The sequence below is a fragment of the Grus americana genome, chromosome 2, assembly GCF_028858705.1.
Source record: "Grus americana isolate bGruAme1 chromosome 2, bGruAme1.mat, whole genome shotgun sequence".
NCBI lineage: Eukaryota > Metazoa > Chordata > Aves > Gruiformes > Gruidae > Grus > Grus americana.
The window spans coordinates 792628-816885 of NC_072853.1; the positions used below are offsets into that span (position 1 = coordinate 792628).

The window sequence follows — 24258 nt, forward strand, 5'->3', positions numbered from 1 at the left end:
GCAGCTGTACCCCTCGGTATGAGAGCAGCCCCGGCTCCCGGCCCCGAGGCTTCTCTCGCGTCCCCGGGCTGCTGCGCTGCCATCGGGGACGCCCCGGCTTTGCTGCCGAAAGCGCCGACCGCTCCTCGCCGTGGCCGAAACGCAGCCCCTCGGTTGTAAGCTCACCCCTTGCTGCGGGCAAGGAGGCGGCTCGGGGCGACTGTCCCCTCCACGGGGGAAAGCGTTCTTTCCCCAGCCGTTTTTGAAGCATCTGCAGGCGATCTAGCCTGTTCTGAGAAAGTCGGAGCGATTCCGTGTGAGATTTCCCTCTCTTGAGTTTTTGTCGCCCGCCCTTTTGCTCTGCCGAGGGCTCATCTTACCCCGGTATCGCCATCGAGCGGGACCGGGGGCCCCTGGCTGCCCCGTGCCGGGTGGGCTTCTGCCAAGTGCCATCGTCCTGCTCTTCCCTCAAGTCCGGGGGACGCCGTCCAGCCTCCCCCAGAGGGTCACCCCTAGTTCAAAACCCTCCGGAGGGGAACGTCCCTGAATTAAAACCTGAAAGGGAGATCGTAGCTTGAGCCGCAAAGGTGTGGGGGGGCATTCCCCCAAAAAACCTCGAAATGGTTTGCTTGGGGAGTAACTCTGGCATCGAGATCCTGTCGGCGCTGCGGTTAGAGGGACCCATAGCTGAAAGCGTATCACCTCTGAGCTCCCTGGAGCTCTGGCGGCTTTAAGAATAAGAGAAAATGTCGCGGGTTTATTGCTAATTTCTGCATTGTCTTTTACATTCACAGAGCACACAAACCCGATCATTGCTGGTTTCATGTATATGCTTAGAAAAGCCAAACATGGAGCTCTAAAAAAGTGCGTAGAGTTTGGGAATTGCTGCTGCGGGAGAAAATCCGAGGGGTAGGTGCTGTGCAGCCCCTCGGTGCCGCGGTGCTGCAGCCCACGCTCCGTCCCGACGCAGGCTAGGTCTCTGCCCGGGCGCGGAGCTCGCTCCTCCTCGGCTTTCCCCCCCCTCCTCCCCGTCTCTAGAGAAGCCGATTTATAACCGGCCCCGCGTGCACCTGGGCCAGATCAAGGAGATTGAGCTCGGTCACCGGGGGCCTTCCCACAAGGGCACAGTAATGACTCGTAGCAGATGTGAACTGCTCGCTCTCTCTGGGTAAGGCTCTGTGTTACTGCCCACGTGTGAATAGCTGCTGGTTCTGGAGCTGTGCAAGCTGAAATGATGGCAAAGCAGAGTTAATGAACACAATTTCACCCGCAGCCCCGGGAGGTTGTAAATGAGCCAGTATCTGGAGATGTCGGCAAATCCCCCGCTGCAGTTTTCCAGCTTGCCCCATGCTTTATTTGCTCTGCCTGAGAGGCCGCGGGTTTTTTTTTTTTTTCTCAGATGGCTTTTTCTTCTCTTGCAGCGAGAACGAGGCGTTGTGGAGGGAAGTAGCCAGCTTGAGGCAGAAGCACGCTCAGCAGCAGAAAGTTGTCAATAAGGTAAATCCTGGTCGTCCAGACGGAAGGGTTGGGACGCTCTTGCGTTCGCCGTGTACGCGGTGATGTAGTGACCACGCCGGGCGCTGGCAGGATCGGTGGGATGCGGCGGCATTAATTCTCTAAAAGAATGATTTCGATCGCTGTGTTTTCTTCCTGATACCGTGAAATTCTGAAAATCCAGCGGGGAGAGGCTGAGTTTGGGCTGGCAGGGTTCCCTTGGCTGCCGCGCAATGGTTTTACCCCGAGCCGTCACCTTTGTGCTCAGAGTTGCAGTCGGCGCCCGGCCGTGTGCCCTGTGCCCAGCTCTGGCTCCGCTCTGAGCACGGGGACCCAGCGGTCCCAGAGCCATCTCCGTCCCTGCTTTGCCAAGCGCCGTGCACACCGTAACGGGTTGTCCTTTTCTTCTCCACACAGCTTATCCAGTTTTTGATTTCATTGGTGCAATCCAACCGTATTCTCGGGGTGAAGAGGAAGATGTAAGTCTGCATTTCTACATCCAGATAAAGATTCCCTGTCTGGGAGAATAAAGAGAGGATCAGCAGAGTGGGTCCCCCAGATCTCTGTCTTCTGTAGCAGCCTTGCCAGTGGGGTCAGCGGTCATTGGGATCATGTGAGCCTTCAAGTACTTGCTCCAGCCAAAACCAGCTAACACTGCTATGCAACTGATACCGAGAAGGGTTTGCCGTCCAGGCCACATAAGCCCGTGCAGAACCTACTTCGTAGCTAACCACGGCACCGTGCGAAACCGCTGCTGCGCTGTGGTGGCACGCGCAGAGAGGGCTGGGGTCTTGCGCTGCTCAAATAGTGTCCTGGCGCTGCCGTGTCTCTGTCGTTACACTGAAAAGGAGCCTTGGACCGTCCAGACCAGCCTCCTGCGGTCGCAGGCTGCTGCGATGCCTTCACAAACTAATCAAGCCTGTCCTCAAACGCGCTGCGGGTCATTTTGCCCCTTGCCAGTCGTGCTGGATGACCGTTCAGTACTTAAGTGCCCGAAGCGGTCAAGAACATTCCCAGGTTCATTTGGTTTGGCCAGTTAATAGTTACTGGGGTTTCTCCCGGGATTTTTTGTGCTGTAGCACAATTACTTTTCCCTCCTTAGCTTTTACAGATGTTTGTCCTGTTGTCTCTCACCCGACACCACCGGGCCGAACGGGCCCCGCTCCTCCAGCCTCATCCCGTGAGATGGGCTCCCCCTCCACCCCATTTTCCACACTTTTCCTGTGTGAACAGGCGGTTGCTCCGTTGTGTGTCGTGTCCCGTGTTGCCTGTCGAATCGCAGGGCTGTCCTTTTGTGTTTGAACAGTCCCCGGCAGCACCATATGGCAGACAACACCACAGCAGGCTTGATTATTATTAATGAAGACAGTGGTTTATATGGTGATAATGTCCAAGATGTGCTGAAATGATTTATCTTGTAAGGAGAAAGAGTTTCTCCACAGTAGTCAAGTACATGAAAAGGGCCACAGAAGTGGTCGTGTCACAGCCGACCACAGGTAATCCATCTTTGGAGCAGTTGGCCGTGGAGAAGTGAAGCCAAGCAGAGCGCTGACAATACAGGCCTGCCGAAGGAGGTGGCCAGGGACTGCAGAGAAGTCCTCCGAGGCCTGAGGTTTTACATTTCTGCTCAACAGATTTGCAAAATGTCACCCGGGGGCTGGTCACGGGGGCTCGTTGTGTCCCTCCGCGTTGTGGGGCCGCTCCGCTGTACTGACGCAGCCGCCCCCGTGGCCACCCCGCAGGGCACCCAGACCTGGGGACGCTCGTGCCCTCGGGTGGGTGCGGGTACCCAGCTCTGGGGTTGGGGCGGCGGGCTCTCACCAGACCCGGTGCCGGCAGCGCGGTAACTCCTGTGGTGTTTGGGAATCTTTTGCAGCCCCCTGATGTTGAACGACAGCAGTTCAGCACATTCCATGCCGAAATACAGTCGCCAGTACTCCTTGGAGCACGTCCACGGCTCATCCCCGTACGCAGTAAGTACGCCTGGCCTCGGGGAGGGGGCGAGGACGCAGCTTCCTGGGCACGGGCCCGTTTTCCCTCTTCTCCAGCTGGTCTTGCCTTTCCCCAACCGTTCGCTCACAACCTCTTTGTTTTGTCTGGCGAAGTGTTCGAAGGTGGCAGCTGCGTCCTGGCCCAGCCAGCGGGGAGGGAGCTGCTGGCTGGTGATTCTCAACGACGGTTGCGGTGGGGCCGAGGATTTGGCGCGCGGCAAGCGAGGGGTTGTCTGAATTCCACTGAAAGTGGAGACGGGTTGAAGCGGTGCCTTCTTGCTTAGCTTACATCTGCTGACTCCATCCGTGCTTGGCTTTTGTCACGAGCAGAACGCATCTGATGTCAGTCAATCCCTGCTAAACATTTGCTCATATTGTCTAGTTAATGTCTGACCGGGTATAATTAGCATTATTCCCTCCAAAGAAGACTGCTTTCGGTCAGGGAAGGAGTTGTGGGTCAGCGCCTGGCTGAGACACAGCCTGACGTAGCGAAGACCCAAGTGATCAGGGGTGGCTTGTGTCTGTGGAGGTGGGGAGCAAGGTGGGAAGAGCGGAGCAAAGCCACCCGCTGCTTCTGCACAGAGTAGTCCCCGATGTCGGAATCGCTGTTGGGGCAAGTCCAGAGGAGGCCACGGAGATGCTGCGAGGGCTGGAGCACCTCTGCTATGGAGACCTCAGGCTGAGAGAGTTGGGGTGGTTCAGCCTGGAGAAGAGAAGGCTGCGGGGAGACCTTAGAGCCCCTTCCAATCCCTGCAGGGGCTCCAGGAAAGCTGGAGAGGGGCTGGTGCCAAGGGCAGGGAGTGCCAGGCCAAGGGGCATGGCCTGAAGCTGCAGGAGGGGAGATGGAGATGGGATGTGAGGCAGAAATCCTTCCCTGTGAGGGTGCTGAGGCCCTGGCACAGGGTGCCCAGAGAAGCTGTGGCTGCCCCTGGCTCCCTGGCAGGGTTCAAGGCCAGGTTGGATGGGGCTTTGGGCAAGCTGGGCTAGTGGAGGGTGTCCCTGCCCATGGCAGGGGTGGCACTGGGTGGGCTGTGGGGTCCCTGCCCACCCAAACCACTCTGGGGTTCCCTTATAGGAGGAGCCTGGGTAAATGGGTGCTCCAGACTGTCCTTCACGTTGCTGCTGGATCCCAGTGAATCCTGAGGGTTCGTCTGCAGTCTCCCATCGTTCTATCCACTTTGGATGTGCTGTTTCCCAGGGCTGTTCAGTGGCCGGTGGACGCAAGGAGCCTCTTCCAAACCCATTCACGCTGGTCCTGAATCCCCTTCCAGATGAGCCACAGACGTGCGGCGTGCCTGGACGCAAACCCTGTTGCCAGGCCACTGCGCGATGCTTTGAATGCCGAGAACTGCCCGTCGTCGTGCCGTGCGGGTCTCAAACTGTGGGCTCTGACTTACCGCCAGGATTGGGACGCTCGTCCCGTGCCCAAGAGCTGGAGAGCCGCCTTCACGGCACTCCCCGAGGGCGAGCTGGCTGGCTCAGCACCGCTGCCGATAGGAGAGGCGCGACACGTTTGGTCACTGTTTGCTTTTCATTACCTCGGGCCTACGCTAATCCGCTAAATCTCATGACTTGACACGATGGGTTTTCATTTTAGACGCTCTGTTTGATCTGGTTCGTATCAGCGCGTGCCCTGGGAAATGGCACCGCGGAAATTCGGGGCGTTTCTCGTGGTCTGCCCGCCCCGGCTCGCCTGGCATGGGCAAGCCAGCTGGCGTTTCTTGGCCAAAGCCGTTGCCAGAGCCAGCGCGCTGCTTTACGCCACTCCCCTGGCCGCGCGGTCGTGCAGGAGCAAGGCTGTGCAGCTGGGAACGGAGCTACGCTTTCATTCCAGCTGTTGGTAGCGAAATCCAAGCTGTCCCCGATCCCAAGGTACGACCCTGCCCGTGCTGCTGCAGGGACGTCCTGTTCGGGAGTCAGGCTCCGGGCATCGCGCTGCCCTGGTGAGCCAAGGTGATGCTGGTGAAGTTTTTAGCAGAGAACCGAAATAGCTAAGGCCCATTAAAGCGCTCTCCTGCAGTCAGACCACCCTCTGTGGAAGCTCTCTGTTCCCGTTCCAGCTCCCCTCTAATCCTGTGATCTCTTTTTTAAAAGTGCCTTTATTCTTGCACGCAGAAACACTTCCACAGAAGCACCGGGAGCTCTTCCAGGTATTACCGGATTGTCCCAATTATGGGAAACGCAGGTGCTCGTCTTTTCTCATACCTCAGTGCTTCTGGTTTTCAGCTCCCAGCAGAACTGAGAAATGATAGTTGGGCAGATTTTCAGAGCGAGCTGCCAACGACTACGCTGGATCCTGACACTGTACCCGCTTTGACAGTGGAAAAAAAGGATTGTGTTTTCGCAAGAGGTCAGTTGATGCGGCATGGGAGCTCAGTGCCAGGATCAATCCTGCGCCGCTCGTCGGGACTTGACCTCACGTCACTGCAGCTCGCTCTGTGCCGCCAGTGATGCTGCATCTGCGTCGCTGCTGCCACGTCATCGTGCCCCTTTTTTGCTCAAGAATGCAACCTCCGACGCAGAAGCAATGGGTAGCCCAAAACCCATGGTCCAGGACAGGCAGAGTGACGTGTTAGCAGGCCAGCGTGCTGCCTGCATGCTGCTCAGAGCACACGCCGCGCGCAGCTGGCACTTCAGGTTCTGTAGAAGTTTCAGGTCGGCGTCCGCGTGTTTTATCGACGTGTCGGCGAGCACGGCGCCAGGCAGAAACACTCCGGCTCACAGGGCAGGTTCCTCGCAGAGTCCCCTCTCGGAGGTGGGATCCACGTCTCCGCGTGTCCCTGGGTACGCACGGAGCTGGAACTGGGTTTGGTGATTGTTTAGCATTCTTTTTAATTACGAGGGAGCTGAGGGGGCGTATCTGCACTGCGGTCTTGGCTGCGCTAAGCAGTGATCAAGGAAGTTAATGTAGTTAAGCCAAATGACAGCGGGTGCGGTACAGGCAAGCGTTGAAGGACGGAGTCAGTTATTTCTCTGAAGGTAAGGACGGAGCAGGGTTTTCTCCGGCTACGGATCAGCTCAGACCTAAGGACAGAGCAGAGCTGGAGCAGAATCTCTTCACCTGTCCCCTCCACATCCCCCGTGGATTTCTGCATCTTCTCGTCTGCAGTTTGTTTGCGTCCGGGGCTGAGAAACGCTGATACAGAGAGGAAGGGGGGTTCAGGTTCACTCAAATGTCGCGATCAGTTTGCTCCTTTGCAAAATCGATACCAAAATGCAACCGCTCCGTGTTGCTGTTACGGGCACGGAAATGCTGTGTACCTTACATCTGTAGGTCTCAGTCCCAGGAATTTCAGCTTTCATTTCAGAGAAGAAGAGTGGAGCTTTAGTGGAAAGCTGAAAATCTGGGCTTCTAAAAACCCAAGTGTTGAATGAGCCAGAAAAAGAATCCAATGTTTTTACTTTTTAAATGCCTTTATTTCCAAGAAAATGAACTTTACAGAAGTCCAATTTTATTTTTTTAGTAGTGCTTTGGGTTGGCAATGGGGTGTTTCCAGGCATTGTGTCGTGTCCCACGTTGCCTTTTTCCCCGGGTGGGCTGGGATTTTGGACTGTTCTGCCGTGCCTCCTCCCGCTCCATCTCCCGTACACGGGACGGTGTACGGTACGTGCCCAGTGCTTCACATCGCGAATGCTGTGATTGTCATTTCAGGCTTCTTCCCCAGCATATAGTGGCTCCAACCTGTATTCCCCGGATTCTTCAGCCAACTCTGGTCCCATTATCTCCGACGTGACCGAGCTAGCGCAGTCCAGCCCTTCAGCATCTCCCAGCGGCAGTCTCGATGAAAGGTACGCTCTTGCTCTCGTAAAATCTGAAGCTGTCTGCACGGGGAGGATGTCCTTCCCAGTGGGCTGAGCAGTCAGGCACCGTTATAACGTGCCTCTTCTGTACAGAATTCCCCGTGAGGTAGAAAACAGCGCAGCCCTTGGGACGGGGGACGTTCTGGTGTTTGAACTCAGTCCCGCTTACCTCCCCAGGGCTTCCCGGACAGGCAGACCTGTCCCTCCAGGATAGTCTCGTTCAGGACACTGCCATCCCAGCAGGTTTTTGGTTAGTTGGTTGGTTTTGCTCAGCTTTAATTCTGTTTTCCAAACAACACTCGCTCCTCTGCCTGCCCCGTCTAGTGTGAACCTGTCCGGGGGGGGGTCACAGTTTGGTTTCCACAAAGAAGCCGTCTTTGTCGGCCTGTCCGCTCCGTCCTGTGACATTACCGACGTCCTGGGAGCAGGGTTGGCTTTGCCCTGCCCTTACAAACCTGCTGCACAGAGAAAGCAGCTTCGTTCCCACCTAACCAAGAATAACAATGACGGCCGAGAATCCGTAGCGAATACCGGTCAGCCGGCGCTGGCAGCCGTGCTTTCACCACCTTCGGATCTACAGGAGCGCTGCCCTCAGGTGCCACAGGTACCGCGCAGCCTCGCGTGCCTCCGCCGATGCCATTCTGCGTCAGCGGAAGCCCCTCGCCGCATCCCTCGACGTGGCCGCTCGGCCCTTCCTCCCTGCGGCCCCGCTCCCTCCCAGCATCTCCGGGAGGTTCTGAGCCTCCCGGGCAAGGACCGTCTTTCCTGAGCACCCTGTGGTCTCCTGACTCCCTTTTTCTTCCTTTTTAATGGGTTATTCCTGGCACTGGCGCTTCCCCTGCGGTGCTGAATCGCCCACAAATGCCATTTATTGCCTTTAATACCCTCTGCCAGGAACACTCGCTCTTAAATATAGACCATATGTTTGCTTAATGGCCCTTTTCTCCGTCCTTTTGTAGTCGCTGTCCTTTCCAGTAGGACTAACTGCGCCTCTTACGCCCCCGAATCAGGGAGTTTGGGTGGTAAAATCAGGGGCGACCGAAGAAGCCATCTTCCCTTCCCACAAAAACAGCGCGTCTGAAATTGCCTGGCCGCTCGTGCAAAAGGTCGACCCCGGGCTTTGTCCGCGCAGAGGAGTCGCGCCGCTGACCTTGGGGAGCAGTTAAACCCCCGCAGCCCCTGCTATGGCGATGATGACGTCGTGCATGTCTCGGTGGCGACTTTAAAAAAGCGACTTTTGTGCTGTTCAGACTACAGCCGCATCAAAATCTGTGTTGTTTTAACTGTAGAGTTAAGGGACCCCCCCCTCCTTCCAACAGCCTTACCTACGCAGAGCTGACTGCGTCCCGGGCCGAGCAGCCTCACAAACCTTTACCCGCAAGAAATACGCTGAGATTGCAGTAACAGCGCGAGGGGTGGATGTGTCAGGGGAGCTGATAAGGGTCAGAACCAGAGAAGAAATGTTTAGGTACTCGTTCAGCTGACTCCGGAGGTTGCGCGTGTGCAAAGGCAACAGCAGTCACGGGGATTTTTTTCCCCCTATTCTGCGAAAGCAGATCTCAGAAACCAGGACCGTGCTAGTGTGAGACTTCTACCAATTTTCTTTGTTTCTCTCAGGAGTAGCCCCGTGGTCCGTATCAAAGAAGAACCCCCCAGTCCCGCCCGCAGCCCCCAGATAGAGGAGGCCAGCCCAGGGAACCCTCCCGCTGTTGAAACTCCTCTGTCCCCCTCCACGTTCATCGACTCCATCCTGCAGGAGAACGAACCCAGCACTACGACCGCCGCAGCCGGCGACAGCACCACGCAGCCTCAGCCCGAGGAAAAGTGCCTCAGCGTTGCCTGCCTCGACAAGTAAGTGCTGCGCTGAGCCCGGCCCAGCTCGGGTCGTGCCAGCCATCGCACCGCTCTCTCCTGTTAAGCTTGAAAAGGTGTCGACAACCCGGGCCTCCAGCCCGCTTCGGAAGCCAGCGCGGTCCTTTGTCCGGGGGCTCTGAGCGCAGCCCTCCCTGCCAGGGCCACAAGAGACGCGCTGCTCTCCCCTCCCCGTTCGGGGAGCGTGTCCCACCGCTTGGCCCCGCACACAGAATTAAACCCCGACGCTGCGCTGCAAGGGGCCACGTGCGATGCCAAAATAAGAACGGGTAAAAATGACTGCGCTAAATAAGGGTTTGTTCAAACCGCCTGCTCCTCCAGCGTAGGAATGAGTCACTGCGAGCTCAGCTGTTTCATCTCCAGCCCGGCACATCCTCATCCTCGCCGTGTAAAAGCTTCTGCGTTGTGTTTGCAGTCCAAAGGCAGCCGAGAGGCACACGGTGCGGGCAGCTTCCCGCTTGCTAGAAGTGTTAATCCCTGCGGGTTTTCCCGTGGGTGAGACTTGGAATGGCCGCTGCCTGCGCCGTCCTCTGCTTTTGCCTGTCCCAGCTGCCCTCCAAATTAATGAGGGAGGAAGCTTTGCCTTAAACCCTCGTTCGCCCACCTAGTTCTAGTCGTGGCGAATGCATTCTCCTACTCAGCCGCTTTACTCACTAGGACACAGCTTGCATCAAACTTAGGCTGGACTCAGCCTGCAAGTCGATGGGCAGCTTTTTATTAGGGATCGGACTGTAGTCCTACGTCTTCTATCACCCCACAGTGCTCACAGATGCAACTGCAAGCGTTGGGATGAAAAACTAGAAAGCCGTTTGTCCGTATGGAACTGCCGAGAACTTCTCGTACTGAGATCTCGGCCGCCTCTCAGATCTCGGCCACTTCCCGTTCTCCCCGTGTCCTGGGGAAAACAGGGTATGGGAATTAAGGTCTTCCCTCTGAATGCCGGGACAGGCTTTCTGTCCTTAGAGCGCAGAAGCAATCCGGAGAAGACACAATCAGTTTCAGGGCCCTGGAAGGCGGCAGAGAGCTCCTTTAGCCAGAACGCTGCCGGGGACTCACGCGCCCAAGGTGACGATCGCGTGACCTGCACTTCTCTTCTAATTAATTCTGCGTTAGCTATCGCTTCTCCGAGCTGTAGGGTCATAGCTGTAGACGGAGAAGGGGCAAAACCTCTGGAAGAAGCTCTCTTTATTATTACACAGCGGAGTGGAGCGGGGTTTGCTGCCTGCACGCCTTGGAGTCCTGCAGAGTCGGGAGACGCCTGCTCGCTCCTTGCTCGCGGCCTTGCAGGAGATGTTTGTCTGTAGCTTCACCTATTTATAGACCTGGCCAGGGCACTGCAGTCCCTCTCAGCGATACCGACTGTCCTTCAGAAGAGACAGGTTTTATTGTACAGCTCATCAGAAGCTGAAAGTGGCCGTTTAAAAGGTAATAAAAATGAAAGAGAAAAAAACGCCGAGTGCTGCCCTGAGTGCCTGTCGATCATGACGGACTCTGCGGGCTGTGCAGAAGCAGGCAAAGGACGCCAAAAACGTTTGCCCCCCCGACCTCTGCAGCCAGTGAGCTCCACGCTTCGTCTTCAAAAGCGACTTGGCGCTATTTAAAAGAGCGAGCTCGTCCTTCCTCTTCTTTTGATGCTCTCTTACTCCCACAACGTGCACACGATGCCGTGCTTCTCATCAGTTTGCAGTTTAGAGGGCGTTCCGGCAGGAAGGTTTGGGGCCAGGGAGGATCCCCGTCACCAAGCAGTGCTGCGTCCGCCTCTCGCCTCCCTGCCTGTTCGCCACGTGAATTCCTAGCGTCCTGTGGTCAACCCATGGGCACACAGCGCCAGGCAGAACGTAGCCCTTGGGCAGAAAATCTGTCCCTGCCCCGGGGAACCTGGAGGCAAAGTGTAAATAACAAAGGGAATCCCCAGCCTCGCTCTTCGCTGGGCTTGGATGGTGCTGGCGTTGGGCCTCAGCATCTCCGCGTGCAGCGGCGTTCCTTGGGGTTACGGAGCCCCGAGCATCCTGTAACTTCAGGGGAGTATAAACTCCGAGGAGGAGGTCGGTGTTCCCAGCGTGCCGAGGCCTGGGCTCCTCTCCCTGTGTCACTGGAGCTACCCTGCGCCCGCTCGAGCGGAGCAGCGGTGGGAGCCGTCCCGAGGGAGCAGTGGTAGGCGCCCCGAGGGAAGTGGAATGAGCAGAGCACGACTTGCTCTGAGATAGCGAGCAGGCAGAAAGGCTGCCTTGCTAACTGAAGTGCTGGCAGTGAGCCGTTTGTGACCTGCTTGTCACGTCCCCGGGAGCGTGTCAGACCCTGCTCGAGGGTCTTCTCACTGTCTTCTCGCCGTGCAGCGCCCTTTCTCCCAGGCTTTGGCAAATCCCCAGCAGTTTGCTCGTTCTATCGAGATGCAGGCAGTAAGGGGAGCGTTCGCCGATGGTGGGCGACGTTACAGCATGGCAGGGGTGCCCAGACGCCGCTCACCTGGCCCAGGCACTGACAGCCTGCCAAGGAGTCTCGTGATACCTGTTTTTCGTCGCACGAAACATGTTTCAGTTGTTCTCAAATATAAGGCTGCGGGTCGCGGCATGCAATCGGTCTTTGTGAGCCACGCGGGCTGTTACTTCATCTACGAGACATCCTTTGTCCGAGGGAATTTCATCTGAACGGAGAATTACCGTCGGGTGACCAACAGCACTTTGGCAGCGGGTGACAGCACCGAGATTCAGGCAGTAAAGGCGAACGTTTGCATGGCAACGCTTGAGGGTGTTGCCCGAACATTATCCGCCATCCAGCCGGGGACCTGCGCGAGCCGCTTTACGAGAGCCAAAGCCCGCCACGTGCCGAAGAGCATTGACAGCTACGCTATTTACATAACGTATATATTCCATAGGGCAGTCTGCCCAAACACAGCGGGGTGGGCCAGGGCCCGCGTCTTCCCAGAGCTTCAGCGCCGTGGTAGAGGTGACAGCGACTGCGGTCCCCACGTCCGTGCTGCCCTGCAGAACTCAAGTCACGCAGAGCCACGTCAGAAGTAGTTTGTCTCGCTGAGAATCTTGTACCTGAGCTTGGCTGGGCTGTAGCGAACCTGTGCTGGCTGGGCTTTTGCAGGACTGTTTGTTTCCGTGGGTTTTTTTTGGTTGTTCATACCGATTCCGCTCGCCCGCTTCGCCAGCACTGCGACGCGGTGACGGCAGCGCCTTCCACGCTGCTTGGAGTGCGGGAGCGCGGTCGACCAACTGTTCTTGCCTTTGAACGTAACAAACGTTTCGTTCCTGAAAGCGCCTGGTCGTGAGCCTTTCGAACCTACTCTCCTCCGTTTGTATTTCTCGGTTTGACTCGCCCTTCGCAGCTGGCAGAGGTCGCTCGTCTTTGCCCCCGTTCTTCCTCTTCCTCACCTCATTGCAGATCACAGCAAGGGTTAGCGTTTCAACAGCCGCTGTCCCCGAGCGTTGCAGTTCTGGGCGAGAGAGCGGGGGAGCGCTGCGCTAAGCGGGGAGCCGTCGGTGCTCTGCAGTCAGCTTTCCCCACGTCATCGGCAGTGTATCAACAACCAGAACAGCTCCCTCTAAAAATTGGCGCAGAGCGGGGCAGACTTCTTGGCCAACTCACCACAGCAACTAAAACCACCGGAGTGGCCAAGCTGCCTCTCATCCGTTTAGGTGGTCTTGGCAGGGGAGGGAGGGGAGTCTGCGCTGCTGTTGTCCGTGCTGTACCTGGTGCTGCTGAATGGAAACTTCAGCCCAGAGAGCTGCTGCTCTGGTCTCTCTTGCCAGCGCAGAATTCACGCACCTCGGTAACAAAGCGCTGCAAAGCGGCGGGAGCTCGGGGCTGAAAGGACTTCGCTGCCGCGTTTTCCGTTGTTAGGATAATGGCAGAACAAGGAAACTTCCCACTGCAATCCCGACTGTGCCCCGAGATGCTGTTCTAGTAAAGCTTTTCCACGACAAAAACCATCCCAGATGAGGACAAAACCCATCTGGGCCGGTGTCCCGTCTCCCACAGTGGCTAACGGCAGAAGCCTAGGAAAAACTGTCCCAAGTGTTGCCCTTAAATGCTTTTCGATGATGTATGGAATAATGCAAAAGACAAATGTAATCTGTCTTGAGCTAAAATGCATTTCTAACTTAGCATCTCGCCTCCCCCTCCCGGCTCACGTCAGAGCTGATCGTTGCAGGAATGGTTGCTTGCTGCTCTGGTTATCGTTTCCAGGCTGGTGGGACCCGGGGAGGGTGCGGGGGCCAGCGCGCTGCTTTTTCCCTACGGAAATGTATGTGAGAGCCGTTGCAAAACTGCTCAGCCTTCTGGCTTTTAGAAACCGGAACTTTTGAGAAGGAAAGGGAGGAAAAACGATTCTGTGCATCTTTTGGGGCTTCAAAGTCAGAGGAACCGTGGGTCGTTTGTCACCGAGAAGTGTCCGGCGCCCGGTCAGTTGTTTCTGGGAAGCAGCAGCAGCCCGTCCGTGGCGGGGTTAAGGACCAGAAGGGACGGGAGCCGGGCTGGCGGCGCTGGGAGCTGCTCCCTGCTCAAGCGCCGGCTCTGCCTGGTGCAGACCTGAGAACCGCGTGCTGGAGCTCCGGGTCCTTCCGTCCCGGGAAAGACGTTCTTCTTGTGGCAGAGGTGCTGGGCGCTGGCTGGGCTCGCGGCAGCAGGCAGCAGCAGGCAGCAGCAGGCAGCGCTGGAGGCATCGCAAGGGACTGGCAGATGGAGTTTTCTCTTCAGCCTCCGTATCAAAATGTGCCTTTTCGCCAGTAAAAAGCTGCTGCTCCTGACTGCCAGCTCAGCTGGTTCCCAGCGGAGGGAGAGGCAGGTCGCGTGCTCCCCGCTGCCTCCATCAGTCGTGACGGGATGGCTTCGGCGCAGCGTGCCCTGGCTCGCTCACCCGGGGCCCCCGCGGCACCGGTGTTAAACACATCTCTGCTGGGGAAGAGAGGCAGACCCACGGAGAGCAGGCCTGTCGAGTAAGAAGGTGCTATTTTTACACGGCTACTTCTCAGACTGTAAAACAGCCCACACAAAGCGAGACCACACCGCGTGCGCTGACTCTCATCACTTCATCAGACGGAAACTCAGACGGCGAGGGTCTCGCGAGAGCCCCTGCTCTGCGGGGCCACCCCGGGAGCCGGGGAAGCGGCGCCGGAGCGAGGTGCGCTGCATCGCCGGGGTTTGTTGTTCTTGCGAGGCCCGGGGAGCTTGTCGGGAAGATGCACCGAGCGTGGGGATGGTCGGGGCCACAGGGAAGGCAGAGCCAGGGCCCGCACTTAGGGCAGGGTTAGTCTTTACCTCCAGAGTCCTTCCAGCCCCCCTTTCCCTGCACCTGGGGACAGGTACGTGTCGGCGTCACCGATCCTGTGTCCTCAATCCTGTGTCCGTCAACGTTTGCCGGGGATTCCGCCCTTAGTTTGCAGGGCCTGATGCAGGTTACGTGGGACGCAGCGATTCGGTGGGACCCTCGTCTCGGAGCTTCCCCCGGCTGATGCATCCGGGCGCCGCGGGGGTGGCAGACGCTGCAGCGCGTGCTGCCGCTGGCTCCTCCGTTCCCAGAAAGCGGGCTCCCGGTGCCGGGAAAGCTTTTTGCTGGAGCGTCAGCTTTGAAGAGACGTGGTCTCTCAGCCCTGGGGATGATCTCCTCGCGGTCAGAGCTTGGCCTGTCTCGGGGGAGCGGAGAGCTCCCGGCCTCGTTCCTCGGCACGCCTGGCCCGGGCTGCTCCTTTGGGGCTGTGGGACCCTACGGAGCCCTCAGCCCCCCGCGTCTCACGGCAGCAACCGCTGATCTCTCCTGGAGACGCTGGTTCCTCTTCCTTCGCCCCACAACGCACTGAGGAAGTTAAGGAAAACTGTGTCGCTCCAGAGAACCGCGCTCCCTCTTTCCTCCCTGCTCTGCCAGCGTTTTTCGATGGCAGACCTCGCCTGGGGCTGGATGTAGCTCAGCGGAGCGGGACCTGCGGGGAGGGGGTGACGCCTTGGCTGGGACTGCTCCATCCATGCTGCCGGCCGTTCCCGATGGCGGGATTGCGGAAAGTGTCTTAAATCTGACAGAGCATTTCGGGTGCTGAGCAGCGAGCGTGACTTTGGAAGTCGTTTAAAAGCACAGACTTGGATAAGTGATTTCTCTGCAGTGTGTTCCTGGGTCTTAGTTCTGAAAAAGTTACGGATCCCTGCAGCTCCCGCCCGCGTGCATGGGAGAGGTAAGGCAGGAACGCGCTCGTGGGCTGCGGCTTTCCTGCATGGTATTCCCAGAGTGAGGATATTTGTTGTTCCGGCAGGATGCTCGTTGCTGCTGCTCCGAGGCTTTCCGAGCGGCGACGTGACCTCGCGGCCTCTTTTCGTGCTCTGCAGCAGTGGCAGAATGGACTTGATTTTGTGATCTTCGTGGTGCTGCTGCAGGAGCGGAGCATGGAAAACCTCCGGAGTGGGGAGGTTCCTGCGAGGTTCCAGCTCCCACCGAGCCGGCCAGGGACCTGGAAGTGCCGGTGCCGTGCTGGAGTCCGTACCCCAGACAGCCCGTACCCCCAGACAGCCTGTACCCCCAGACAGCCCGTACCCCAGACAGCCCGTACCCCCATACAGCCCGTACCCCAGACAGCCTGTACCCCCAGACAGTCCGTACCCCCAGACAGCCCGTACCCCAGACAGCCCGTACCCCCAGACAGTCCGTACCCCCAGACAGCCTGTACCCCCAGACAGTCCGTACCCCAGACAGTCTGTACCCCAGACAGTCCGTACCCCCAGACAGCCTGTACCCCCAGACAGTCCGTACCCCAGACAGTCCGTACCCCAGACAGCCCGTACCCCAGACAGTCCGTACCCCCAGACAGCCCGTACCCCAGACAGTCCGTACCCCAGACAGCCCGTACCCCCAGACAGCCCGTACCCCCAGACAGTCCGTACCCCCAGACAGTCCGTACCCCAGACAGCCCGTACCCCCAGACAGCCCGTACCCCAGACAGTCTGTACCCCAGACAGCCCGTACCCCCAGACAATCCGTGCCCCCAGACAGTCTGTACCCCAGACAGCCCGTACCCCCAGACAGCCCGTACCCCCAGACAGCCCGTGCCCCCAGACAGTCTGTACACCCAGACAGCCCGTACCCCCCGACAGCCCGTGCCCCCAGACAGCCCGTACCCCAGACAGCCCGTACCCCAGACAGCCCGTGCCCCCAGACAGCCCGTACCCCCCGACAGCCCATGCCCCCAGACAGCCCGTACCCCCCGACAGCCCGTGCCCCCAGACAGCCTGTACCCCCAGACAGCCCGTACCCCAGACAGCCCGTACCCCCAGACAGCCCGTACCCCAGACAGTCTGTACCCCCAGACAGTCCGTACCCCCAGACAGTCTGTACCCCCAGACAGCCCGTACCCCAGACAGCCCGTACCCCCAGACAGCCCGTACCCCAGACAGTCTGTACCCCCAGACAGTCCGTACCCCCAGACAGCCCGTACCCCAGACAGCCTGTACCCCCAGACAGTCTGTACCCCCAGACAGCCCGTACCCCCAGACAGCCCGTACCCCCACGCAGCCCGTGCCCCTCTGACATCTCCTCTCCAGCTGCCCATGCGGGACTCTCACCGCCGGTCCCTCGCGAGCAGCTCCAGTAGCCCAAAAGAACCTTTTCGGGACAGGACGAGGTGGATGGAACACGGGGCCACGCCAGACCTGACAACTGCGATAAACTGAACCTGCTGCCGCTAACGTTGTCAAATTCGGGGGCTTTTCGGCTGGGCCGTGGGTCAGACCCCGGGCCTCTAACAAACGTGACCGTTCTTCCCAAGAGTACCCATCAGAGCGCCTTGTAGGCTTTTCGGTGGCACCGTGAGGTTTCTGTCATCCATTGCTCTCACTCCGAAGCATCGCGGACGTAAGTGCCACGAGCACCGTGGAGCCGGAGCGCAGGAGAACGCGGGGCCAGCTCCCACCTCACCGTCACCTCTGCAGCCCTTGCTGTCCCGCTCTCCAGACCACCAACCTTCTCCAGGACTGCTCATGCTCTGCCGCCCGCCTTGGTCCGCAGAGTTATCCCGGAGCTCTGTGGGAGGGAAGGAGCGATGTCCTTGGAGCTGGTTTGTCTCGTGGCCTGGCCCCTGGGGCTGGCACTGCGGTGCCGTCCTTCCCAGCGCAGCGTCCGGCTTCCAGCCGCCTTCCACGAGATACCGGCTCGCGGAGGCAGAGCTGGCTGAGACGAATGACGCTGTTAGTCCTCGTCCCGGACTTGCTGTTTGCCAGCAAGCGAGCTGTGATTTACGTGGGAGCTCGGTGCTTCTCCCCCCGTGCCCCGCCACGCAGACGGGGCTCTCCGGTGCTGCCGGGAGCCGCGCAGGGACGCGCGCAGGTTGGGATGCGGCGGGAGGGTTTGGTTCCCCCCCGGTACATGGAAGCAGCTTTAGTTCTCTCCATCATTACTGGAAACTCCATCTCCTGATGAACAACTGACGTTTTCCCCGTTGCCGGTCCAGATGCGAAGGTTTTTTGTGGGCAGTAGTCCCTTTGAAACGTTTCCCCCCGAGGCAGGTTGTTGCAGGGAAGAAGGTTTGTCGCCCTTTCTCTGTCGTGTATCGGCAGCCGGGAGGTGACGAGCAGAGGCGATCCTTACGTTCGGACCAAAAAAGAGTCCAAAGCCGCTTCTTGTAAAGGTGCAGCTGTGCCGAGATCCCTGCCAGCCCACGGCGGCTGGTGGTCACCGAGGTCCCGAGCTCCAGAGCCGAAATGGCTTGCAGAAATCCCGGGGTTCCTCGGAAACCCACTGCGCCTCGCTCGTCGGGGCTGCTCACCCTCAGCCTTCTTGGGAGGCAGAGTCCTGGGACCGAGTGCCGAGAGGCAGCGGCGTCGCCGCGGGGCCGTACCGGAGCACTGGAGCCCGCTGGCAGCTGGAGCTGGTGTCCGTGCAGAGCCGGGGGTCCCAGCCCCGCTCCCTGCTCGGGTCGTAGGAGGGTTGCAGTCCTCGGGCGGGGAGAGTGCCCTCAGAGCCCCGAACCCGCACCGATGGCCCGCGCTCCTCTTTCTTTCGCGCAGGAATGAACTCAACGACCATCTGGACACCATCGATTCCAACCTGGATAACCTTCAGACGATGCTGACCACGCACGGCTTCAGCGTGGACACGAGCGCCCTGTTAGACGTGAGTATCTCCTCCCTCCCGCCTGTCCTTCCGGCGCCGGGCCCCGGCTGCGTCTCGCAGCACCGCGTGCGCGTGGCTTCGCAGTGGCAGATGGACCACGGTAGCTTCATCCATGAATTTCCACAGCGCGCCTGGGTTTGCTTTCTTTCCCCGCACTAATCGTTCTTTCCTTTGGCAGCTGTTTAGCCCTTCAATGACGGTTACAGACATGAACCTTCCCGACCTGGACAGCAGCCTTGCCAGTGTGAGTAGCTGTTAAAAATCCCTCCATGCGCACGCAGCTGCCAGAATGAAGTGTGTCCTGCTGTTCCGCGGCAGCCTCTCCGTGTGATTAAAGGAAGGCTCTGACAGCCTCTGAAGAGCGGCCAGGCCAGCCCCGGCCCGAAGGGAGGGGACGGGGGAAGAGAGCAGGAACGCGGAGCCCTGTGCCGGCCGGGGGAGCCACCGAGGGGAAATAATTCAATTAGCACCGCAGCTTTCTCTGAGCGGCTCGTACGGAGAGCAGGGTTACTTCATCATTCATAGCGGGTTAATTAGGTGCTGAGACTTCCACCTCTCACGTGAGCTCTGCCCCCTGAACGTGGAGGTGCACCGAAGCCTGGAGAGCTGCACGTGGTTTCCATAAACCCTCCTTTCGACTTTCTTAAATCGTCAGGAGGTTTTCTCAAGGCAAACTCCATCGTGCGCCGTGTTATTTATTTTGTTTACTTGCGTATCGTCAGCGCTGAACGCTGCGCAAGGCCCTAGTCCAGACTCTCCTTGCAAGAGCCAGTGTTGCCTGATAAAACGATTTTTTCCCTAGATAATGACGATTAGTCAAACGCAGCATTTCGTGGCTGTGCTGAGAAGGCGCTTGGAGCCGCAGGGTGGAGGTTACGGCCAAAACTGGCGAGTCCCGGCCCCTCGGGGTGGCCGGGAGCCTGATGACGGGAGTGCTGCTGGGCTGGGGCAGAGCCAGGTCCTTCTCGCTTTGCACAAAATGGAACAGAAAAAAAGAAAAACTGGGAAGGAGAGCGAGATAAATGGCAGCGTGGATGCTGCCGTGAGCGCAGGAGAGGGAGTCTGGTCCAGATTGGACCTCGTCCAGTTGATGCAGCGAGCAAGAGACCCTCGGCTCGGCTCTAACCCCTTCTCTCCCTCTCACTTTTTTTTTTTTTTTTTAATCAGAAAAAGCACAAAGGGATCTTGTGGGTTTTTTTCCCCCAGTGCAGAACAGGAAACATCTTGAAAGTTTTTGCAAAGCAGGAAAGCCCAAATTTATTCTCTTTGCTGGGACCCTGCGCGCTCACAGGTGATGCAACGTACGCTCCGGGGATGGCGGTGAAGAAGTGTTGATGCCGGTGTTACGGAGCAGGGCGAGCACGGATAGCACCGTGTCCCTCTCCAGAGTACACCTTTAGGGACCTCGTGGCTTGTCCTACGCCAGACAATTCCCACGAGCTCTTTTGGGGTGCACCTTACCCCGCACTCGAGTGCGCCTGGGCTGGGGGGGGGGCAATCCAGGAGCTGACGGTTCCCAATTCCGCAGCGTCTCTGGTGCTGGACACCTCTCTGCCTTTCTGCTGCTTCCCGCTGCCCTGCGACGTGCCGCAGAGACCCGACGGCCAGCCGGGTTCTTGGGATATCCGCAGGGAAAAAGGGCCGTAGGGGGAAGCGCAGCGGTGCAGAGCGCCGTCGTACGGATGTGCAGACAAATACCCACCCCGTAGGGTGTTTAACCGGGTTCCCTCCCGGCTCGAGGCTCCGCTGCAGCAGCTGGGGCTGGCTGGGCAGGGGGAGCAGCACGAGGGATTAGCGGGATTTGGGAGAGGAACGTGAGCGGTGAAGGTTCAGTAATTCAGAAATTAATTACTTCATGTCGTTGAGCTGAGAGTTACACCGTAGAAAATCTGGAAGCGGGATTTACCGAAGGAGTTTTAGCCGGTGTCCCTCGGCATTCGCAGCTTAGCTCTTCGGCTCAGGTGGTGGCTGGGTCAAGGTCACTCGTGTATTATTTTTCTCTTCCCTGTACCGTTGGGAGGGCTGTTTCGTTGGGCTTTGCCCTCCCGGTACTGAAATCCCTGTGCTGGCTGCAGGTTGAGCTGGAGGCTTCCTAAAGTGTGGCCCGACGGTCTGCGAAGACCTGCGTGCTCACCAGCGGTCTGCTTTTACTCGGTGCCGGTCGCTGTAAAAAAAAATTCCGGCTGCACATCGAAATACTCGCTAAGGGGACTTCCCGGTGGCAGCGGTACCGCGGGATCGGCAGCTGGCTGTAAATCCAGAGAGGGAAAGCGATCCCGCGGGAGAGTCTCTGCTCCAGCGTTGTCTCCCCAGTGGCACCGGTGGCGAATCCCGCTCTGGGAGCGGCAGGCTCAGCGCCGTATTCCCAGATGACGTCAGCTCTGGGGGCAGTGGGGCTCCCTCCCCGGCTTTGCAGTGGGCAGAGCGGTTTTTCCCGCTTCCAAAGTTTTTCTCCCTTTAGCACTCACGTCATGGCCCTTTCCAGCCCGATCGTGCCCGTGGGACGGGTGGGAAACGGGATCGTGTCCGCAGCCGCAGCCCGGGTCGCTCCGGCAGCTTGCCGGGACCTGCAGTCCTCAGGTGCCTGAGTAGCAATAAGACTTTCAATAAATAGCCTTAAATTTTAAAAAATAAAATAAAATTACTCGTGCCAAACGTGTCCTGAAGGCTTTCCCTCGGGATTTTAGATCCCGAGACGCGGAAAAGCTCCGTGCTGCAATGCCAGGGAGCGTTGCGGAGCGGGACCGTTGCGTGTCGAAGAGAGGAGTCGCGTGCTGCCTGAACCGGCCACGTTTGCGCCCTGGGAGCCGGGGCGCTCGGCACCGGCTGTAAACCTCCGAGGATGTCTGTCTCTGCCGCAGCGGGGCTTCGAGGCTGTAAACCACGATTTTCTTTGCACAGCGCGTGCGTTGGGTCGGTCCCGAGGCGCGCGCAGAGAGGACCCACGCGCGTCTGACCCACGCGATGCGCTTACCCACCCAACTCTTCTCCCCGCAGATTCAGGATCTCCTTTCGTCCCAGGAACAGCAGAAGCCTACCGAGACAGACGCCGGCACGGCGGACACAGGTACCGGGCGGGCGACTCCGCGTTCAGCGACTCAGTAGCACGAGAATTGTGGCTGCTGGAAGATCATTTCTCTCCCAAAAAGCGTATTTGGCTGAGAGAGATGAGGCCGTTACGCTGGGAGAAGAGAAAGCACGGAGCGGGGGTCTCGGCTGTAGGTGTAAATCCGTGACGGGGGCATGGAGGAGAGGGAGCCGGGCTCTCCTCAGCCCGGGGACAGGGCAGGCCATGGCACAAACTGAAACGCGTCAAATTCCACCAGAACACAAGAAAACGCCTTTTTTTTTTTTTTTTTTTTTTCACCGTGAGGGTGGTCGAGCTCCGGCATGGGCCGCCCAGAGAGGCCGTGGAGCCGCCAGGCTTGGGGGTAGTCGGACGCGGTGCTGGGCCCCTGCCTCAACACGCTCGATGTCCCTCGTGGGATTTCCGTCTGCGTGGAATCGCCGGGGCCGTCGCGGTGCTGTTCTTCCTTCATGGCAGCAACCCCAGCACCCGGCTCTGGGCTCTTCCAACCCAAACGTTCTGTGATTCTGCGACTCCGCATCGCGCAGCCTGGGCAAGGCGCCCTCCCTGTGCCGTCGCTGCGTCCGCTGGGCACAGAAAAGCCCCCGGTCCCTCAGGGCACGTCCCAGGGAGCGGGCTGGAGCCCTGCGGAGGTCAACAGGCAGTAGGACGGGAGGAAACGGCCTCCAGTTGTGCCGGGGGAGGTTTAGATGGGAGCTCAGGAAACATTCCTTCACCCACAGGGCTGCCAAGCGCTGGAACAGGCTGCCCAGGGCAGTGCTGGAGTCACCGTCCCGGGGGGGATTGCAAAGACGCCTCGATGTGGTGCTTGGGGACATGGGTTAGTGGTGGGCTGGGCAGGGCTGGGTCAGCGGTTGGATCCCTCCTCTCAAGGGCCTTTTCCAGCCCCAACGCTTCCATGATTCCATATTCTATATGTCTAAAGTCTTGCCCCTCACCGACGTACCAAAAGGCCTTGCCCCAGTCCCGGTGTCGCATCAGTTCGGTGATGAGGGACGCCGCTTCTCCCGGGTAGCGATGGTCGATGTTGGTGGTTTCCAGAACAAAACCCTGTCGCTCCTGTCCTCCTGCCCGGCGCCGGGTTTGCTGTCCCCCTGCCCGGCCCGGCTGCCCTCGTGCAAACTCTCTCTTTGCAGGAAAGCAGCTGGTGCACTACACGGCCCAGCCCCTCTTCCTGGTGGACTCGAGCGCTGTCGACATGGGGAGCGGAGACCTGCCGATATTCTTCGAGCTGGGGGAAGGACCGTATTTCACGGACGGAGACGAGTACTCGGAAGATCCCACCATCTCCCTCTTGTCGGGGACTGAGCAGTCCAAACCCAAGGACCCTGCGATATCCTAAGGCCCAGGGCAGGGCGGACGAGAGGAAGAGAGCGGAGACGCACTAAAGGGAAATCCAGCCGTCAGCCTCCTCGCTTTGCACAGACATTGAAAGCTCTAAACACCCTCTGGTTCATGTTTGCTTCCCCCGGCACTGTGAGGATTTCATTTGTGTGTGTGCTTAATGAGGTGTTTTGAAATCTGCTTTAGATTCTAGCCACCCAGCGCTCCTCCAGTTTGGCGGCCGTCGGGGGGGGCCCCGGGCTGTGCAAGAGCCCCCCCATCGCGTGGTCGTCTCCCGACCCGCTGCAGAGGCTTGGACGGGCACCGCCGCGGTGCCGGCGAGCGGGCAGGAGAGCCCGGCCGGCCGCAGAACAGCCGGCCGCGACGTGACGCTTGCCTTTGGTTCCGCGCCCCTGCCGAGGGCGGCGGCCGTGGCCCCCCACGAGGCTCCGGCGGGGGGCACGGCCGTGGGGCGCTTCCTCCCGGCCGGGAATCGGGGCGCTCGCCGGGTGTGCAGACGGGGTAGCTTTTCCGAGGAAGGGAGTTCCCCCCCCCCCCACCCCTGTCCCCCTTCCCTTCTCGCCCCCGGAGAGGCGGATGCGATGGTTTTTAAAAGAGAAATAAAAGTTTGCCGATCTGGCGCCGGTGGGTTGGATCCCGTTGTGGTCTCTGCCTTGCGGTCCGATCCCCGAGGGTCTCCGCGCGCGCGCGTGCCCCCGGGCGCCCCGAAGCCCAGCTTTACCTTCTCTTTTTATTTGCTCTTGCTCTGTGTGTTTCTTTTTATTTGTTCCTTTGGTTTTGTTTTCCTTTTGCTTGGCAGTAAAAATTTGTACATTTACACTTCAGATTGTTAATAGTAAAAACTGTATTTTGAATTTTTACATGAGAGAAGAAGAACCCACTTCTATCTATATATATATAAATATCTCTATATATATATACATACAAATATATATAAAACAAATGGTCTGTCACCTGGTGGCTTTTCTATGGTTGAAAGCTTTATTTTTGTCATCTGTTCGGGAAGCGGATGGGACACAGGCCCAGGACTTGTCCCCGGACGGACGCCCCGCGCTGTGGGGCCAGGATCCCGGTGCCGGTGCCTGTCGGCGCCGGAGGTGTCACCGCGCTTCTCCCGTGGCAGCCGACACTGCGTGTGTGTGTTTGAATGCTCCCTAAATCCCGGGCTGGGCTCCGGGGCCGAGTTTTCCAGGATGTTTCAGAGGAGGAGACGGCAGCGGGGCCCACACTGACGCGTCGGAGGTGTGCTGGGCGCTGGGCGCGCCTTCACGGGTGGGTTTTTTTATAAGAACAATAAAACAAATCTTCATTGTTACGTTCAGAGCGTTCGAACCTCCCTCCGTCCCGCTCTCCTCCGCTCTGGGGTGGTCGCACGTGCTGCTCGGTCACACCGACGGCACCATCTCGGCGTTGGGCTCCGAGCGCAGCCGTGCTGCCGGCGAGGACTGGTGCGGGTGCGATGCCGGGAGCAGCCGGTGCCCGCCGCAGCGCCGCCTCCACCGCCTGGGCTCAGCCCACGAGGGCAGCGTGGCCGGGAGCTGCCTGGCCGAGATCCATCACGCGTCGCTGCCCTCCCCGACGAGACGGGACGT

General features: G+C 58.9%; 1 protein-coding gene across 3 annotated transcripts in view; it reads left to right on the top strand.

The window, feature by feature from the left end:
- HSF1 (heat shock transcription factor 1) overlaps positions 1-23952 on the top strand; it is a 68371-nt gene extending 44419 nt beyond the window's left edge. Inside the window, exons 5-13 of one of the 3 annotated variants that reach the window (XM_054818736.1) lie at positions 1401-1476; positions 1891-1952; positions 3350-3446; positions 7117-7253; positions 8883-9116; positions 18129-18234; positions 18413-18478; positions 21232-21301; positions 22459-23951. In XM_054818736.1, the coding sequence (XP_054674711.1) occupies positions 1401-1476; positions 1891-1952; positions 3350-3446; positions 7117-7253; positions 8883-9116; positions 18129-18234; positions 18413-18478; positions 21232-21301; positions 22459-22664 (1054 nt within the window). In that variant the 3' untranslated portion in view covers positions 22665-23951. Of the gene's footprint in view, positions 1-1400; positions 1477-1890; positions 1953-3349; positions 3447-7116; positions 7254-8882; positions 9117-18128; positions 18235-18412; positions 18479-21231; positions 21302-22458 lie in introns of all 3 variants that reach the window. The other 2 variants (XM_054818737.1, XM_054818738.1) reach the window with 2 other exon arrangements.
- The last annotated feature ends 306 nt before the right edge of the window (positions 23953-24258 follow it).